Raw genomic sequence first — 21581 nt, 5'->3', positions numbered from 1 at the left:
GGCCTTTGGAGAAAAGTGTAGAAAAGCACAATAAACATGCCACAAGAACGATGGATTGTCACTCCAGCCTAATGATTTACGACCTTGTGGCTTCCTGCCTCTTTCTCCTTTACTCCCTACGCTGTGGAGCCGCCGCGTGCCGGAGTGTTAATATAACCTCCCTGCTGCACCGGGGAGATCTGCAGCTCAGCGCAGTGCTGAAATCCAGCAGCAACCTGGCTGTGCATAGACATCAGGAGCAGGTTCAGTTGGACAGTGTCTCCCCCTGACCAGGCTCTATTAGGTTCCATTTGTGCAGCATCGTCTCATTTTCTGTTCTGAGTTTTAAAATCTTTCAAACATCTATCAAGTCAGTACCAGAACAGAAGGACTTGGTGTTACAACATCTGTCAGGATGGTTTGTCTTGCCTTTTGTGCTCAGAAGATTTAGGGAACCATCCAGCCAAAAGAGTGACAAAAAGTAATAGCTGGCAAATTCATTTTGTTTGGTCGGCTTTCACGCTGAAACTAACCGTGGAAAAATCACACAATCACAACAGCTTCTCTTTTTTTTTTGAAGAGGGTATTGCAAGCTTTGGAAGAGGGTTATGGTTGTAAAAAGAAAATAAAGGGCCAAGGAGAATTCGGATTTTAATCTCGGAATTCTGACTTTTTTGCTCAGAATTCTGAGAAAAAAAGTCAGAATTCTTTTTGGGACTTTATTTTTGTTTTCCACGGCCCTAATCTTCCTCCGTAGGACCAACAATAAGTTTTACCAGGTAGGGGGGGGGAAAAGTTAAACGCCTAAAACCAGCAAGTCCTGCTAGTCTTTTGACAGTCTGAGAGGTCCCTTCATCACCTTAATCCAACCTTATTTTCAACCTTTTAGTGCTTTGGGATTCCTCTGATTTGAGCAGTTTTTTTATTCCTGCATTTGCTGGATTGAAAGGTACAACGGTTAAAAAATAAGTTTTCAAAATGATCAGAGTATGGCAGCAACGGTGCACGTTCTCAAAAAGGTCTGGTTCCATCGGAAACAGTCTGCCACGAGATTTGTGCTGGCTGAGATGAGAACTCATGAAGCTACAATAGGACTGGTTTCAGCACTTCGATGTTTTCATGCCACTAGTTTCAAAACCTTGCATTTTGTTTTAATTGAAGAAACAAATATGGCTCCATACGCTGCTGTTTGACCTTTCTTTGAAATGTTGTAAAGGCTACAAACACTGTGGGACAGTCTGCCTATTCACAAGATCTACCCGATTTAGCTGATTCTGACCCGCAGAAAAGCATACAGGTGCAAAACTGCTATTTTGGATCAGCTGGAATTTCATTACTTGTGGTAAAAAAAATGGTTGACAAAAGAATGTGTAGCTCATTCTGCAATGTAAAAGGGTTAATATTTAGTTAAAAATATTTTAAAATAGTGTAAATACAGATATACCTATTCATTTTTTGCTCTTCCAAATAAAATCTTCTTCCACTTTCGGCTTCTCCCATCAGGGGTCGCCACAGCGAACAAGTCGCATGGTAAATTTGGCAATGTTTTACGCCGGATGCCCTTCCTGACGCAACCTTCTCAAACCGGGCTTGGAACCGGCAGAGGTAGAGAAGGGAACAGGGAGCAGCCCGGAGTCGAACTCAGGTTTCACGGATGGAAGGCGCCGCAAACCAGCACGAGCTAAACTGGCTCCGCTCTTCCAAATAAAATAATTTTTGCTATTATTTTACTGTTAATACACTTTGAAATACTAAAATTTTTGCCAATATTATATATATATTTTTAAAAATACTCAAACTACAAGGAAACATCTTCAGTTCTAGTTTGTTCTCTGTAATCTGTTTTTCATTACACATGGACTTTGAATATAAAAAACAGAGTAATTTTGTCAGGGCTTGTTCTGATTGATGTTATGACACATTACCAAAAATGTGTTGGATAGCTGTGTCTTTGCCAAATCTTCCCTTTTTTTGTAAAAGTTTGGATAACTACTCACTTATTTCACTGCTGCATTTTTGCTGAAGAGTCCATTTTCAATTACACTGTGCTGATCTGCATCAAGATTCACTTGCGTTGGAACTGAGCCCTTTGTTTAGTGGGAGAGCTTTCACAACAGCTAAATAGCCGACCACCGGAAAAAAAGTCTAGTTTGGGCCAAAAAGGTCAGGACAATACTACAGATTTAAAGAAAGTCACTTAAAAGATTAAAGTTGAACAAATAAATTACAAAGATCAAATGGTACAACAACAAAAAAAAGAAGCTTAAACCATTAGCCAGGCTGCAGAATCATTTTAATTTATGTCACATTACCAATCTTCCTTTAAAACATTAAAAGTTATCAGATTTAGGTAATCAAGGTCAATAACTGCAGTATTTTTAACCAGTTCTCCTATAAACATAAGGAAAAAAAAGTTGACGGAGGAAGGAAATGCCACTCCACCCCACTGGGTTTCACCTCCTATAATCTGGCAGCTCTGTTCCTGACAGAAAATGTTTAAGAAATACACAAAAACTAACAAGAATTTACAAGTTTATTGCTTTAACTAGTACTGTAAGAAGCACATTTGAAAGCAGACAGAGTTTGGACGCTCAAAAAGCAAGTATTTCCCAAACCAGTGCCAGCAAAGATGTTTCCTCACAAATCCATCATCTTTGGTGGTTAAGTCCGGCCAAATTTCCTCTTTACCACATGACCTGATGGTGGGAGGGTTAGGTGAGAGTGAAGCGCCAATAACAGACATGGAAAAGCAACATAAAAACATAGAAAACCAAAATAAAACATGCCGTCTCCCATCTTTTGCTGTTCTGAACCCTTTGGCATTAAACAACATTCCTGAAAAAAGACAGATGTTTGATGGAAACTAAAACAAAGACTCCAGATAGGCTTGTTACAATCAGTTTCCCACCTTATAACAGCTCCCACCAACAGCACTACAATAGGACAAATAGAGTAATAGATTACATGCTGACCATGATGATCATCATTGTTTAATAAGATGTTGTTAATGGCAACACCTATGTGAGCAAACACTTTATATTACTGATTACACAACAGTGGAGGATTTATTTGGTCATTATTATTTGCTTTTTTAAAAGGAAAAAAATTAATGAAACTGTTTTGAACAAGTAAACATGTCAACTTATCACAGATCCTCCATCTGAGGATCTGCATCAAGTTACCCTGGTTGATGGTGCATTGGCGGGTGTCCTCTCGAATTTCATACGTGTGTTCCTGTGAAGAAGAGCTCCTCAACCCTCATGCAGCCTGGCTTGGGTGGCTGCTTTTGCGGAGCCAAAGAATTCCGCATGCTCCAGGCAACCAAACTGTTTACGAGGAGTTGTTCGCACAAAAGCGCAGGGCGGGCTGATTGCTCGGCTAATTGATCCTCACCACAGATCACAGAGCTGCGCTCGTAAAGAAAAGGAACGCCCCCCGTGACATCAGTGCATGCTGCAAGTCAGGGGACACGCTTATTCCCATGATAAAGGACTGCATTTAAGAAGGGAAAGACAAGGGACACCGTCAGGCAGAAGGCATGTACGCGTCCACCAGGATTTGATTATGCTATTATGCAAAAACAGTGTGCTCCTGTGTAAAAAGGCTAACCTGAGCTTCCATGGATGCTTTGGAATATAGGCTCTGTAAAAAGTGATGGCTAAATCAGATTTCCATTCTGTGGTTAAATTTTTTCAAACTATTTTTATATTTTTATAGAATATAAACGCAGGAGTTAAGGGATATGACCAACCATGTGCACAACAAAAAGACTTTAATGATAAAAATGACAAATATATTGAGAACATAGATGAATACTAAGATAAAAAGCCGGAAGACCTGTCAGTCTGACAAAACACAGCTTGAAAATTAATGAGCTAGCCAGTGGGAAAAAAATGATTTAAAAAAAACTTTAGAAAACAGAAGGAATGAAGATTAAAATAAGACATAATCTAAAGCAAACTCAAATCAACTGCTGAGCAGGAAAAGTCAGTCTTAAACTTAGTTATCAAGAGAAACTAAATAGGAATACCATAACTAATAGTTATGGTTAGATGATGGTGCAAGGCTTTTCAGAGGAAGTTTGAAGGACGAAGTGGCTGCACCAAGCAGGCACGTGCACTCATGGGGCTCTGGGGGGTGCTTGAGCACCTGCCCTTTTTGCCTCCTATTAAAAAAGTGCCCTATTGCCCTTTGTTATTTATTTATTTTTGTGTGTCAGTTTCTCTTTTTTCTTTTTTTATAATAAATGGTTATTCGCACATATTTACGTGCGACCAGCACAAAAAACGATGGAAATTCATGTTGGCCTGACATAAGTTGTGCAGCCAAGATGCACACTGCGGAATTGCCCGCACATATTTTAAGTGCGTCCAAGGCTGAATGCTTTTGTTGCCTCACGTCTTTAAAGTTAAATTCGAGGTTAAAGTTCCATTGGTTGTCACGCACCTATGTGTGAAATATGTTCTCCGCATTTGATCCATCCCTTGGGGGAGCAGTGAGCTGCAGATACAGCCGCACTCAGGAACCATTTGGTGCATTGACCCTAACCATAATTCTAACCTTAACCTTCCTCTGGGTCCATGTGGCCAAGACAAAAGTTCAGCATCCTCTCACACTGACGTAAAGCTTCCTAGAGAGGAAATTTCAACAGTGGCTGTGTTTCCACTACACATAAGCGCAAAACGTTCCTTTTTAATGTATGTATGTTTTAGGCACGTCACTGTTTCCAAGTACCAGTAGTCCAGTTTTTATTGTTTTGCCAGCATTCGTATCTATTAGTTTAAAGGTTACTGTGTGGAAAAAAGCAACCTTAACTAGTACAAAAAAAGCAACTCTAACAATTGTGTTTAACTGATCACATTTACTTCATAAAACGGTCCTTTAGGAGACCTTAAAATCGTTTAATATTTATGTACAGTACAATAAGAGAAGTTGTCGGACAGAAAATACACTTTCTTTGCTTTAAAGAAATGTTACCATGTGGAGAGGATGAATAGCTGTCCTGTTTTGTCAGAAATGAAAATCTGCAAATCCTTGAGACTTGCAGCTGCTTATCCCTGTCTAATGAAACCACAGAACAAGTCATTATTAATGTAAATATGAGACGCAAATGCCAGAAAGCTCTAGCATCAACTCTTCTAATCTCATGGGGGGGGGGGGGGGGGGGGGGACTAAAGGAAACATCCTCTTACCTCAAACATGTGCTGCTATAAACCACTAATTAGACAACTTGCCAAGCTGTATTTCAAATATTTCATGCACTCTTTATGGATATTTTCGTTTTGTCTTGTTATGATTTAACATTTTGCTAAATTATTCAAAAGCTGCTTGGAAGCTAGTAAAACATGGAATTTTTCAGTGAGTTTGTTACTGAAGCCCTTTGTTGTTGTCTTAACCAGCACAAGAGTCCCAGCTGCTGCGGTGATTGAAATATTTAATGTGGGAAACGTGCCTGTGGTGGAAGCGGGCCAGCGGGCAACTCAGGGTGATGGATCACAGAGGTTTGCTTTTCATGTTTCTGCAGAACTGAGTCCAACATGGTTTCAGTTTTACATCTTTTAGTGGGATAAGACATTTGTCAATGGGGTGGGGCTTGAGCAAGCCTTTGCATTCTCTGAATTTATTATATTGTTTTTTATGATGTATGCACAAATTATTGTACATTGTGACTCAAAAAACTTGATATTTTACAATAGATTTTAATGGTTGCTTGGAAACAAAATGTTAAGCCAGGCCTGTAAAGAAAAGTATTCCTGCAGGGCTGCAAAGCTGAACACATGCTTTAAAGAAAATCACATCCTGATGTCTAATAATCAAGACCAATGTTAAAAAGGCACCAACAAGAGCTTTTAGGCTGTTCCACTTGGTTTTCACTTTCTTTCCTACAGCAGAGAAGCATATGCAGGCTTTACACTGAAGTGCAGTTTCGAAGCTGCACTTAAACTCCACCCCAATTCAAGTTATTCAGGGTTGAAACGCAAAGTGTTTATCCTTTATTTTAGAAAAAAGGAAAGATAAAACGACTCTTTGAGATGGTAATGTAGTAATGAACCCTAATATCACATCACCCACACAGCTTTTATGTAAGCATTGTGTACGCTTTGTAAAAACTAAAACATAGGAATCCACTACAGCTGAATAATACTAACCCAATAGATTTCCAGTATAAAGCACATTTAAAAAACACAACAAAAAAATGTTGCTAAAGAAAAGGCATTGAATAACCAGTAGGTGGCATTTTACACAGGCAGTAATGTAAATCTGTCCAACTTACTGCTTCTACAACTTTTAGTTATTAGAAGTGAGATCCCTGACAAAAGTTCTAGGAGCATTTTCCAACAACTCTCCTCTTTTTATTTTTTTATTTGAGATCAAAACCAACCTGAGGGGTTTCTTGAGGAGTGAAAATCTTTATAACCCAAAAAGGGTTGGAATCAGTACATTCTGAAGACCTGGTTGTTTTGGGGGTGCAGTATTCCCACAAACCAGCGGTAACAAAGGAAGCAAACGGAAATATAGCCAACTGGATCGGAATTTACATTGAAAATGTTTTCTGTTAGTTGACCTATTCATGAAGCCACAAAACATGGACATACAGTATGTAGACCTGCTGACAAATTTTCCAACCTTTTCTTGGTTTGCACTTCTGCGGATCTTGTTTTGTCTACTTCTAATGCTCACAATTTTGGCTTTTTTTTTGCTTTTCTTCCTGCTTAATGTACATTCTTTTCTGCACAGTCTATTATATTCAGAATAGAATAAACTGAACCAGGCTTAATACATTTTTCATTTTGACCAGTGTTTGATTGGGCTGCAATGGAGATCAGAAGAATCTGCTCCTGACACCAGTGCAGGATGAAATGTATCTAAACTCATCAAGAATAAATGTATTCCACTTCTTAAAGCCTAATAACTCACTCAATTCTCCTCAAGGATCACAGATGTTAGATTGTGCTGCACTGAGCATGCTCATAAATATGGACTTCCCCCTTGCTGTGTGGGATGTTCATCAGCCACACACCCAGAGAGAAGCATCTCCTATACAATCCCTGATAGATGACCCTTGAACATAAATAGATTGGAGCTGCACTGCTTAAAGAGGGCCCTTGAAACCAAATAAAAGCAGACACAGAACTGACACCTTGCTTCTTTGGAGCTACTTTAAATACTCCTTTCTATCACCACAGCTTCTTCTTTTAAAATATTGGACCAAAAGAAGCATCCTCAGTTTTTATTAAATGTAAATCTTATTGTTGATCGTCTGAGAGTCGAGGGTGTTGTATTGTCCAGCATTTAAGCTTATCTGGGCTTGAGGTTCTGAAACAGGAGCTCTGCGGCGGCCGTGTGAGCAGAGTGCGAATGTGTGGATGAGACACTGCAGCTCCTACTAGAGAATCCTGGGGACAGCTGTTTAGATAGCATTTATTAATCTCCTGATGCTCTCACACACAGAAAAAACAATGTCGTCAAGTGAAAACCAGAAAAGATAAGACAAGTCTGTTGATTTTTGTCACTGCAGTTTTCCTCTATTCCCATTGAACTTTTAAAAAGCAGATTAGGTCAAGGGTTCATTAAATGCTTCATTAAAATGTTTGAGAAGATTAGCATTAACATTATTCTTTACAGCATTCGTAGCATTTTTCTTCACACTTCCCCTAAGTGGAGATAACATCTAGGATAAGAAAGCAGCAAATACTAGGAGTGAAAAAGGGGGACAGATCACGCTTGAGGGATTCTTCAACACTTGGTGGGGTGTTGGATCAGCCTCAGTGAAGGAAGTGTGGGAGATAAGCCCTTGACAGCTGCCAAACACTGCTGTGTTATGCTGTATCCCTTTCGGGGTCACTGGGTCGCCTGATCCTGGCCCAGCTATTGGGCGAAGGCGGTGTACACCCTGGACAGGTCACCAATCTGTCGCAGGGCACCTTTTTTTTTTCATATTTTTGTATAATAAGCTTATAAATTTGCCTATAGAAGCATTGGAAAAATACCTTGAGGATGTATTTTCTAAAAAAAAAGAAGTACTTTGGTAAATTGTTCTGTATTGATGGTTAATGCCGGAAGATTTTCTGTTATGACCAAAAATAAAAGACATTAAGTTGTTTTGTAGGTGTCAATTTTCAAAAAATAAAAAGATCTTGAATCAAGTTGAAGCTAAATGTCAACAACATCAGGATTTTATAACAGAGGACTAAAGAAAATGCTGGTCAAGTTCAGATAACCAACAGGGACAAAACCTTCTGATAGAACAAAACAAAAGAAAGCTAAGCCAAACTAAGCTGGTCTGAATTGTGTTACAAACCTGCAGTAATGCCTTCTTTCTCTGCAGCCTGCCACTGTAACCTGCACGCTCGCCGCTGCCGATTCAACATGGAGCTGTACAAGCTGTCAGGCCGCCGGAGTGGTGGGGTCTGTCTCAACTGCCGCCACAACACAGCGGGACGTCACTGCCACTACTGCAAGGAGGGCTACTTCAGGGACATGAGCAAGCCCATTTCTCATCGCAGAGCTTGTAAAGGTAACAGAGGAAGCAAAAGTTACATATGATTACATCTGCAGACAGTAATTTTAAAATTAAATGTTTTCTTTTTATGAAAAACAAGACATTGACATCTTTCTCCGCTATTACCTAGAATAGCTGCATTCACAGTAGCCTCATCAGATACACTGTAACCAAAAGTATTGGTTCCCCTGCTTTGACTCACATACTAACTGAAGTGCCATACCATTCCTAACCTCTAGAGTTCAATACGATGTCGGTCCACCTTTTGCAGCTATCACAGCTCTACTCTCCTGGGAAGGCTGTCCACAAGGTTGAAGAGTGTCTTTCTAGAGATTTTTGACCATTCTTCCAAAAGTGCATTGGTGAGGTCACACGCTGATGTTGGTGGAGAAGATCTGGCTCTCCGTCTCTGCTCTAATCCCTCCCAAAGGTGTTAGCAGCACTGTATTTCAGGTCAGGACTTTGTACAGGCCAGTCGTGTTCTTTTCACGGACCTTGCTTTGTGCTCTGCTGCACAGTCATGTTGGAAGAGGAAGGGGCCTGCTCAAAACTGTTTCCACAAGGTTAGGAGCATGGAATTGTCCTAAATGTTTTGGTATCCTGGAACATTCAGAGCTCCTTTCAATGGAACTAAGGGGCCAAGTAAGTCCAAGTCCTGAAAATAAGCCCACACCATAATTCCTCCTCCACCAAATTTCACACTTGGCACAGTCTACAATGTACCGTTCTCCTGGCCACCTCTAAACCCAAACTCATCCATCAGATTGCCAAATGAAAAATTAATGACTCCAGGGAATGTCATGTACTGATACACAATACCATTTTTTTTAATTGACACAATTCTGCGTTCAAACAAATGACACAAAAGCAAAAATATAAAGAATTTTTTTTGTTTGACCAGACTGTGATGTTCTGAAAAATAATATAGAAATTCACATTGTTAACAAGTCCCAAACCTGAGTTTCAAGTCCTTCCGGTCTAGTCTGGAGGGAAGTCCCAGGTCTCAGACCCAAAATGAGGGAGACTGAACTAATGGCAGAAACTTCAACAATTAAAATATAAACTTTAAAATGACAAACTCCATGAACATTGGGTGAAATAAGCTGAACTGAAAAACCAGTCACTTAATTATGATGATTAAATGAAATAAAAACAGCTCTGGTTAATTATCTAATGAGACCATGCGAAACTGTGACAGAGTAGCAGAAAACAGAACTTTACTAAGAAAACAAACCAAATGGCACAATCCTCACACAACAAATGAAATACAACTCAAGTCTCATATCTAGTTCCCACCTCCGAACATGCGTGCTATTAAAGCAGGAGTATTGCTGCAATCCAAGTTTGCAAATATTTTAAAAAAAGATTAATGGCATAAAACATCTTTGCTGAAAAACTGTTCATAACAGACAAACTGATAGAAAAAAAAAAAAAAACCAAAAAGAATTTCTATTCTAAATTTTTTGAAGTGATTTTTTTTTTACTTGCCAGTGAATGAACCAGGCGGAATAATTATTTATAATTCATTTAAAAAACTAATTCTGAAAATAAGGAAATTAAGGCAAATTTAAATGATTCGAACTAAAGATTTATACCATATTTTTAATCATTTCATTATTTTTCTGTTGCAGACCTTTATAACTTGTAACAATTTCTCACAGTAACAGAAACAGTTTGAATTTGGATGGATTGAGTTTGGTTTGTTCATATCTGAGTCATAGGCAGCATCAATTACATTCCACTACTGCATCAGTTTTACATTTCACAATATTTTACCCTTTTGCTGAGTTGGAAAACAAATTCAAGAAGAAGCAGATAGATGAAAGCTACTCAACCATGTCTTTTATAAAGGAGACCAACATATTTTTGAAGAACTGAATTCAGGTCAAAGAACTTGATTTTTTAAATGTTTTAATTTGAATTATTTCATGATAACCCAACAATTCTAATATGTTTACAAATATCTAAATAGTTGTTGACTTTGTAAAAAAAGCAATTAAAAGTTCTTTATAATATTTATTAAATAGTTTTAGTCCATTTAAGTTTTTATGTGTTCAATTAAAAAAAATCATATATTTTAAACCTACTTTCATTGAAAAAACATTAAAGTAAAGTAAAGTTATTCATTTTACATAAAAATCATTGTTTCATGGTAGATTTTTACAAATATTTTGCCACTTTGAACCCTCTGTATCTGCAACACAGATAATAGAAGCAACAAATGTCACATTTTAGAAGCAAAGATTCCAAAAATACTGCCGTAAAACAGGGATTATTTTATCTTTAAGTATTCTGTCTGTAGAGTAGAGCCAAAGTAAAAAAAAAAAAAAACCATGAGGCAGAGGATCCTGGTACAAAAAGAAATACGACATAAACAAAATGCAGCATTTAGCTGTGTGACTTTTTATAACATGTCAGACTAGAATATTATAAACTGTATTTAAATAAAACTACATCAGAATACATTGATTGGTTACAACCAAAGTCAACTTTATTGTCAAATATGCTGCATACACAAGACATACAGCACAGATGAAATTGCTTTCCTCTCGCCCCACAGTGCAAGCAGCTTATAAAATAATAAATAAAATAAAAAAGATAAAATGACAGTAATAATAATAAGAAGAACAGGAATCTAAACAGTGCAAAAGAGCAATGAGATGGTTAAAGTGACAGTTTAAAGTGACAACAGTGCTAAGAACAGTAGGTAGATGAGTCTGTGATGGCAGTCTTTGGTGAAGATGATGTTCTGAACAGGTGTGAAAGTTTTCGATGCGAGTTTGTAGCACGGAGTGGGGGGGGGGGTGAGTTTCCTTATGGCCTGGTGGAGGAAATTGTCCTTGAGTCTGCTGTTCACCAGTTCCATCCAGTCATGAGCTCCTGATTTACTGACCAATAAAATTTGATCCGATCTTAAGAAAAGTAAAAATCTCAAGATAATTCAGTCAAATGTTAACACAATGACGAGTAAGAAGACATCTGCAACGATTGGATCTTTTAATCATTCCAGTGATAAGTTAATTGAATCGGTGAATTCAATAAGAGCCCAAGTCCAAGAAGTTTGTTTTTCCAGGAAATGATTTTAATTGCATAGCTTAAAGGGAGGCTACACCAAATAATTAATACTTTACCCAGATTTAACACCAGTTCATAGCTTACAAATGCTATAATATGAAGCACCTCACGTTCATCATTTCAGAGGATTGCAAACTAAAGTCTCTGGACTTGGGCCCTTCTTGAATTAAACTGGGGTGCTGCCAATTTGGATAACTAGTGCTGCCATCTATGGGATAAAGCAAAACCCATGCAAGAGAGGCCCAAGTCCAGGAATTTGGCCCCTCTTGCACTTAATGCATTTTAAATGTCAAGCATGGTCAATACAGTACAATGGACGTGGGAGGCTTTTGTACATAATCAGATAGCTTTTACTTTGAAGACCATTGAACTTGTAATATCTCTATTTTGAAAAATTGTGGACTTTGTCCCCTTTTGAATTTACTGATTCAATTACAAAGTGAGACCATCCAAAGCTCTAACAGAATCATGGTAGAACGCTTCTACCATCTCCTTCACAACAGACCCAACAGTTAAAGACTAACCGACTGAACATAACCCCTAGGAACAAAAACACTCTCAAAAAAGACCAAGTCAGCTCTCTTTTTCTTATCTGAACAAACTCTTGGAACATTGTCCTCTGGTCAGGCGAGACCAAAGAAGAATGGAGCAAAATGTGACACTCTGATAACATCAAACATGATTTTTATTTATTTTTTAGCTTAAGACGGCTCCACCAACTAATAAAGTACATTTTCATGCGTTGTTTTGAAATTCTCCAAAATATATATATATATATATTTATATTGTTATGTCTTTATACATTTGTTAACATGTAATATTCATTTTTTTTTACTTAATTGCCAAGAAATCTGATATCTTTTTACATGCATTCCTGCCCTGCTTACACAAAACAATGTAGAGATAGATCTGCTAAGTTCTCTATCAGTTGGCTTTGGTTCTTTCTGAATTGAAGGAAAAATCTATTTTGAACCCAACAATGAAAAGAAAATTGTGTTTCAACATCATGGGCGCAGTTGTGAGTTTTTAGATAAAGCTGAAAAAAACCCTTCTGCTTGTGGACATGAAGTCTTAGGGTTTTTTTTTGTGTTGGTGCTCTTAATAATCCTGAAACATCAGGAAATGTTTGACTGGATCCATGCTACACAAATCAACTCAGAGGCAGGGTCAGGATGGTATAATCCACGCACTACAGGAGCGTAATCATGATAAACGGTTCTTCAGCACAGGTTGATTTAACTGGGGTTCCTCACTTCGGTGTAGGAGCGGCCTTACATCCCTGCAGAGTCTTTCCAAACTGCTGGAATGGTAACCCAAACATTTCCTCCCACCGTTCCACCTTTGCAGCTCATTGCTCTGGGATCAAATCCAAATAGCCTGATTGCAGCCGTTCTCCTCAGGTGACAAAAATGGGCTGATGTGACATCTGTTAAAAGCCTCTGTATTTATTGTTTGAACCAGTCAACCATCTCCGTCTGCTGTTGGAAAGGAAATACAGCGCGGCCAAAAAGGAAGTCTGCTTTTATTCCCCATTCTTTAGCCCCCACTGCTGCTCAGCACTACACACCTCAATAAAAATGTCCCCTAAAAAATCTTGCTGAAGTTTGAGGAACTTTCCTTCTCCTTTTTTCTAAGGTGGATAGACTTCTCCTTGGAGTCTATACATCTCAAGAGGGAAAGTGGAATTCCTTGTTCTTTATTTCTTGGATTAACAACTTCACCCGTCATCAAGCACAGAGTAAACATGGCTCTAAGACAGCCGCAGAGCATGCCTCTCTCATTTAACAGTTTTTTCTGCTTGGATCTGTTCACATTAAGATGACACTAGTATACAGTTCACTGTTCTGCAGCCCCCAAACCCCCCAGGAACCATGCAGCAAGCCCTCCCACTGCCGTGATAAAAGATTTGTTGAAAGAAAACTTTTAGGAATGAGAAGAAAGTTTCCCTTTACTGAGACTTCAATGAAATCAAAATATGATATGTATTCATCCTGAAAGAATACAATCAGAATACAACTGTTTCACTTCATACGAAGACATTTTAAACTCCAGAAAAGAAGCACGGATCTCTCAGTTTCTTGAATTAAGGCTGACTTCACACCAGGATAGTCCTGACTGTGTTGAAATGGACAAATGATACAAAACTTTGTACATCTTCTGATTTGGTTTGCTTTCACACAGAAGCAAACCAAACTGTCAGGACAAATGGTGCAGTGCCAAATGGCGCCCACTAGGAGGTAATATTGGCCAACCAGGATGAAAGAAAAAGCATGAAGAAGAAAAGCAGACCAGTCTGGGTTACCCTTGTGCTATCCTAGGCACTTTGACATTGGGAGTTGGGTCATCTAGACCCACTAGACAGTGCGCTGAACCCGTTTTCTTCAATGATTTGTGATCTTAACTGGTGTCCATGGATTACATGAACTCTTTCCACCTTAATCCACCTTTGTCATGGTAGGAATAACACGTCAATGTAAGGGTTAATGCTCTAAATTATAAAAAGGTAATCAGTCCTTCTTTTGCAATGATGCAGTAGAAGTAATTTCTGCAAATTTATTTAAAATCACAGCAACTTTGGCCTAAAGGTCTCACTTTGAACAAGTTCACTTGTCTCCACTAATCAAGTTTAGTGGCTCAAACATAAACATCATCAGTCTAATCAATCAGATGGGCCGCAACATGACGTTGATGCTGACATGGGCGACGAAGTCTCTCAACAGATTAAAGTGTGCAGGCATGTGTGTGAATTTTATCATCTGTGGGTTTAAAGAAATTGAGTTTTCAAGTTCTTCCGGTGGAATATGAGCTCATCTGATGTTGTGTCATTTAATTATGTGTTCACATATTTCATTGTATTTAACTAAATGAAATGTAATGAGTTATCAAAAATGTTCATAAGACTAAACTTTATTACTCTTTCATCTCCTTTGGAAGCCATCCCAACATGCTCATCTTTACAGTTTCTACTCTCACACAGGGTAACTGCAAATAGCTCACGTTTATGAGAAAGACGGGGTGGAACAGCCAAGCTAAAGCATGAACGGAGAAATTTGAGTCGGGTCGTGTTGAGTTTAGAGAAAAATTTGTTTAGATTAAATATTTGTATTAACAAAATAAAAAAACTGAACTGAGGCTAGCTGACCTACAGCCTTAAGAAAACAACTATACTATACTGAAATCATTTTTTTTTCCTATAAAAAATGTAAACAATTTTTAAAATGTGCCAACTTTTTTTGCGTTAAGCGTTGCTTTTCTGATTGTATTGATTTGATTTTATTGATTTATTTCAAGCATTGTAGTCAAAGCAATAAAGAATTTACACATATATATCAAACTCATTACAGAAATGATGAAATTCATAGATTAAAAAGACAGAAAACAAAACAAAAATGTCACTGAAATCATATATGCTTAATTAAATACAGTGATAATTAACTGAGGTATAAGTAGAGTTTGATTTATTGCTTGAAAAGGAGTGGGAAGAGGCAAGCTTATATAATCCCACCCCTACTGAGTTCATTCATTTGATAGTTTAACAGTGTTTTTAAATCCGGTTCTGATCAGATAGATTCTCTTCAAGTAACAAAATCCAGTGCCTAGAAATGATTGATGATCTTCAGAAAACATTCATTCATGATTTCAGTAAACAGTTAATTTGATTATAATGTTAATCATTTCAGTATAAACTGACCAAGTATGCTGCTATTTTATTTAAGTTTTACAGTTGCTCGAGCACAAAAAAAAAAGTTGCAAAGTTTTTTAAATATAATTATTCTTTGTTAAGGAATATTAAGGATTAACATAAAATTGCACTTTAGTAAATTGGGAAAGAAACAACTACTTCAAAAATGTGTACGTCCTCCTACAGCTTTTAGGTAAGATATTTAAAAAAAAATTGCGATTTAAAAACAAAACGCTTTCTTTCTGGCAGAGTACAGAGGATGGCAGCAATGTGTCGACACAACATTAGCAGAGCTAATGCTGTGATGTCAATCATAGCATTTACCAACAACAAATCTATGGAATTTGTGAAAAGTAAAGGCAAGTTTAAAACACAAGTTTTAATGAGCACAGGTCCTTTGAAATAAAAAGGACAATGAACAGAGAAATGGAGACCTGTATTTTCTGGTGATGCCATTTCTGAAATCAACTCACAAATATCTGATCACAGTATTCCCTCGTTTTTTCGTGAGAGTTACGTTCTAACCTGCGATAGATGAAGTTCGCAAAGTAAGATTAGACGTTTTAGGGCTTTTAAACTCCTCACTACACACTCTTCTCTGACAGGTTTGAACATTGTCACACTTTTCTCTCTAGTTAAAACTTAAAGTTCTAAGCTGCATAGAATACTAAGTCCAATATTTTAGGATGAAAACAAAGACCTCATAATAATTGAAGATTTCTTAGGGTTTGGCAAACTGAACGTATTGTGTACAGCAAATACATCATGGAGTAGATTAATTGACAATAGTCCATAGGGCTGGGAATCACTGGGTACCTCACGATACAATACGATTTGCGATACATTGCTCATGATAACGATACTATCACGATATGGCGATAATGTGATAATTGATATATATCGTCTCTAACAGCTCAAAATATATCAAACTTTAAGAAAGAAGAACTTGAAAAACTGTTTTTTGGAAAACATTTCCCCATTTATTTTTTATTTTTTTTAAATAATGATAATAAACAACTTGTGTCCTATTTGGTGTAATGAATAACAGACTTTTGTCTAACATTGCTGAAATCAGTGATACTCTGTCTTTGACAAACAATGACAATTTTCATTTGGAAATATCTGTAAAATTCGGTTTAAACAATAGTGAACATAAAAAGCAGTGCCATTATTTAGTAAAGAATTGTTGTAAACAGGATAAAAAATGAATAAACCAAGTAATAATAATGCGAATAGATTTTATTTAAATGCACTTTTCATTAAATGAAACCTCACAGTGCTACAAGAAATAAATGAAAAATTCAATTTGAAAAAAAGAAAAGTGCACATTTCACTGCAAAACTACCTTAAAACTATAAAAACTATAAAAGTAGCACTTAACAAGCAAAAAATAAAAACTTTATATGCAGGTTTTTTTAAAAATAGAAATTAGAGTCCAGGGTCTGTGATGCTCTGAGATGAACAGGAAGGGAGTTCCAAAGCCTTGGTGCAGCAGAACAAAATGCTCTGTCCCCCATCGTGAGGAGCCTGGTGGGGGGGACCTGAAGAAGGAAGCTGTCTGATGAACGGAGGGTATGGGTATGTTTTTGGGGAATGAGGAGTTCCTGGAGGTATGGTGGTGCCTGACCGGCCGTGCATTTGTAGGTGATGATGAGAAGTTTGCATTCAATCCGGGATGAAACAGGAAGCCAGTGTAGCAATTTCAGGATGAGGGTGATGTGATCATATTTCCTGACTCCTTTTAGGTTTCTGGCTGCACTGTTTTTAATGTACTGAAGGTTTTTTATATTTTTGCTGGGAATGCCAGAAAAAAGGGAGTTGCAGCAGTCCAGCCTTGAGGAGATAAAGGCATGGACAAGTGTTTCTGCATCGGGAAGTGATAGAAGGGGCCGGAGTTTGGAGATGTTTCGCAGGTGGTAGGATGAGGTCTTGTATAGATCCTTTATGTGGTTGTTAAAGTTTAACTGAGGGTCGAACTGTACTCCTAGGTTGGTGACTGAAGAGGAAACAGTGATGATCTGACTGTCGAAAGTGAACTGGGATATTGAGGAGGAATTTGTCTGCTGGGGGGTGCCAACAAAGGAGTTGTCTGTTTTGCTGCTGTTTAACTGTAGGAAATTGCTGATCATCCATGCCTTTATCTCTTCAAGGCATGCAGTGAGATGGGATGGAGCTGCAGTGGAGTTTGGAGCAGTTTTTAGGTAGATCTGTGTGTCATCAGCATAACAATGGAAGGACAACCCATGTGTACTGATGACACGTCCAAGGGGAAGCATGTAAATTATGAAGAGAATAGAGCCGAGAACTGACCCCTGCGGGATACCACATGTCACAGGGAGCGGTCTGGACTTGCATCCTCCCATGAGCACATATTCAGTTAAGTAGTTGCCAGGCACATTGGTATTAACTTTTGAAAAACAAAGCCATAGCCATCGCATTATTTAAAAAAATTAGCTGTAAATCAGATATTAATTCTGTGAACAAATTATAGTGTCTTTTTTAAAAAGAAATGACACCATTTGGTGCAAATGTGGTGTAAATAAAAATCTCCCAGAAAAATAAAATCAAGTAGCTAGGATCTTTCCTTTAAGTTATTTAAGGCATCAAATGCTTTCAAACTAAATCACCAGGGATAAAATACATGAACTTAAAGTGCATCTAAAAGTAAACAGTTTGTGAACAAAACGTTTGGGGAAAAGCTGCATGTTATGTATGTTTATATGTTCATGTTTTTCTTGAGAACAACAGGCTTTTTAGCGTCAAGACGCCGCTCGTCTACCTCTGATTTAAGGAGAAGGGGGGTCTAAGGGAAGGGATGCCACTCTTTCTGCTGTTTCCATCTCAACCATGGCTCTGGTCTGGGCGTATAAGTGCAGAGATCATTGTTTCAGTATTTCTGAGAAGGAATGTCAAATCGTGGCCATAATGCATTCGATAAAAACGGAAATCCCTCATTCTCCACGTCGCTGCAGGGACGGAGCCACAGTTAGCAATCCCGTTTGTTGTTGCCTTTGCTCTCGCAGAAGACGGTGGTAGCTTCGCCTGGAAAAAGGTACACATGCCGGACTGTGTCGGTTTCAGGCCAGCAACAGCCACGGCTTTCTCACACAACTCTGGGTGATGCAGCGTCAAAGCGGCAGGCGGGTCTTTTAACTTGCTGCTCTCGCTATTATCCTTTTTTCTCCCCACCGCCATCTTTGTTTTAATATGTATTCTTCTTCGTCCGCCCACAACAGCCAATCTCGCAACGAGCGCCCTCTATTGACCTCTCCGAAGACTCGTCTGACCAAAGGATGGTTAATATAACGATTTAGAGGGTCTTCAAACGTAAAATAAAAAGGTCGATACTTGATGAAGACGCATCGAGAATCAATCACGGGACTAAATATCGCGATATATAACCATATCGATATTTTGGCACACCCCTAGTCCACAGCCAATCAGGATTCAAAAGAAAGTGTGCCGGAAAAATAAAAATAAAAAACACAAAAAAAATCTGCAAAACAGCAAGACCATGAAAGGTGTAACCGATATAATTATTGTGTTTCTTTGGAACCTCAAAAATCTTACTTTGAGTAACTTTGTAGCCCTTTTTCAAGACTAAGGTAAAGATTTTTGTGTAGGGTAGTACGAAATATCTTGAGAGAATTGTAAACTGCAAAGTTTTCAGGTATGTTAGTAGTAAGGTCTTGGGATGAAAAGCAATCGTTTCATAAATCGTTTTTTCTATTTTCTGTGACAACTCAGACTTGTAACAGGCTTACTTTATTTTTTCCTTTTTTAAGGAATTCAGATTGCGTCTGTATATTGACCCCCCCAACGCGGGAATCGCGTCCAGTGTGAATGCAGCATCAGGAAGGGCAATAGTTTTGAACAAGAAAGAAATTAGATATTTTTCCAATATTACCAGACAGGTTTTAGTAGTTTTATTATATTAGGGGGAGAAAAGTTCTCTTTTTGAAAACAGCTTTTTTTCCTGTAAAAAGGACAACATCTGAGTGTGGTAAACACTTTCTTACAGCACTGTTCACAAAACATCCTTTTTTGGTCCGTTTGCAAATGTTTGTCTTCTACTTAGGTTTGGGTGTACTTTTAAATATTAGTCAAACCCAATAATATGCTTCCTTGTCAGAAGGAAGTGTTTTTCTGTTTCAACCAATGTTGTTGGCAGAAATTCTTTGTGTGAAATAAGATTAAACACAAAGAAGTTCGATGTTCTTGCAGAAAGATTTAAAAAGCATCTCATTATGCCCATAAAGCTTCATGCATTCCAGCTAAAAGCACCTCCAACGTGTACTGGACCTCTTCAAGCACATTTCATATGACTCTGCTGGCACTTAAAACGCACACAGGAATAATAGGCAGACGAGGCCTCCACTTCAAAAACAGGCTTTATGGTAAAAGTTTGGCAGAGCGTGAACACACACATACCCACTCAAAACAAATTTCTCACATTTAACGTGTGATCTTCCCAACTAAGGGCTGAAACAGACTTTGAAGTGCGTTCCACTCATCCATTAATGCGAGGCATTATTCAGGCAGTATTTGCAAGGTGCTCTTTGCCAAAAAGCTTTGCATTGAAAGGCGAACTGAAGAGCGGATATCATGTCTGATTGCAATGAAGCTAAAGACACTAAACCTCAGAGAGTCAAGCAGACAAATATGCAAACACATGAGCATGTTTTCTAGTGAAAAACTTTGTTCTTTTTTAATAAAAAATCCTATAAAAGATGGAGGAAAGCAGGTAAGGTTTAGTGCTGGTGCAAAGCCAGTTCCACATCTGTGGGGGTTTGAGTACATAGAGTTTGCTCTCATCATGGTTTCATTTCTTCTTCACTGTATATGTAATATGTAGTGGCAGGAGATAACAAGGCTGGCACCCACTGGATTTATATACAAAACTATTTATTTCATTCTGGTTTTTGCGGATCCCTTCAATTGACATAAAAAAAAAAATTTGTTTCCTAAAAATTAATCATTTGTGGCCATGAACTAGTACAGGGGTCGGCATCCCAAAATGTTGAAAGAGCCATTTCGAACCATAAAAAACAAAAACAAATTTGTCTGGAGCCGTAAAATATTAAAAGCCCTATTTAAGCCTTATAATGAAGGCAACACATGCAATATGTATCTATATTAGCTATATTAGCCTACTATCGAAATGACTAAGTTGTTACAAATACATAATGAGCATTAACGATTAAATGTTTATTTGCCCTGCGGTGTATTCTGCGGAGAACGACGCGTCACGTGACTGCTCTGTTGTGCAAGTTTAACTTCATTACAATATCAATGAATTATGTTTCATTGCTTTGATAAAATTAAAGAAATGTAATAAAGAAATCCGATTTTTGATGTCATTTTTATTTTGAGGATTCGAACACAAAACAATAAAATGGAACGTGCATGGCGTGCCCCATGACAGTCAGCTTGCGCTCAAATGACAGAACAGCTTCAAGCATTTGCGGCGCCCGGAGACTTTCATTCAGCTCGTTTAGGTGACTTTCAAAGTCATCCACCAAAAAGTGCAGCTTTTCGAGCTACTCAGTATCTTCCAGTTGCGGGTAGTTCAGGTCTTTGCTTTTCAGGAATGTTTTCACGTGTTCTAAACAGACAATAAAGTGACGCAAAACGTCACCCCTGGACAGCCATCGGACTTACTATGTTATGTAGCAGGAGATCAAAATATTTCCTTTCAACTTCATCAAGCAATACACGGAACTGACGGTGATTCGATTTACATCAGCCACCTGCTTAGCGGTCCGCTGAAATAAAAAAAATAAAAAAAGCCCTGCTGGTAGAAACGTGTGTCGCAGGCTATGACACAAATTTTCGTTGACAGAAATGTTGAAATTGTAGTGGCGGTCATGTGCATTTTAGGTCTGTTAGCAGCAGGGGATTGTGGGATGTGGGATGATGATCTTATGATGATCTCTATTTTCATATGGCAGTTTTGTTGTTCCACCTTAGTTTATTCTTCCTGTTATGTTGGTTCTTTATGTTGCACCATGAGTGTGGAAGGGAGAGAGGTTGATCACCCCTGTGCAATGTTCAATGTGGTGTGTGATCAAAATAAATGGGCTTGATAGGCCAGTGGGAGGCTGTGGTCTCTGCTTCTTTTATCAGCTCCTCCTCACTGAGATTGTTCGGTGTTGTGCGGTGTGTGGGACATGGACATGGTTCTTTAGCGCAGCCAGTTGATTGACAGCTCAACATTTTTGACAGATTGGCTCCCGTGTGGTCCGCTGTAAGTGATGTACTTGCCGGGCGTTACAATATATTTTCTACACATTCTTACAGCATTGGAAAACGTTAAGACTTGTTTTTCCTCCTACAGAAACC

General features: G+C 38.2%; 1 protein-coding gene across 3 annotated transcripts in view; it reads left to right on the top strand.

Annotated features, from left to right (window-relative positions):
- LOC101161061 (netrin-1) overlaps nucleotides 1-21581 on the top strand; it is a 61249-nt gene that overhangs the window by 18264 nt on the left and 21404 nt on the right. For all 3 annotated transcript variants that reach the window (XM_004071822.3, XM_011478551.2, XM_020705473.1), the window contains exon 3: nucleotides 8309-8497. In XM_004071822.3, the coding sequence (XP_004071870.1) occupies nucleotides 8309-8497 (189 nt within the window). The remainder of the gene's footprint in view (nucleotides 1-8308; nucleotides 8498-21581) is intronic.

This window comes from Oryzias latipes, chromosome 8 (assembly GCF_002234675.1).
Source record: "Oryzias latipes chromosome 8, ASM223467v1".
Lineage (NCBI taxonomy): Eukaryota > Metazoa > Chordata > Actinopteri > Beloniformes > Adrianichthyidae > Oryzias > Oryzias latipes.
The sequence above is the reverse complement of the archived record's forward strand: the minus strand, read 5'-3'. Positions and strand labels throughout refer to the sequence as shown.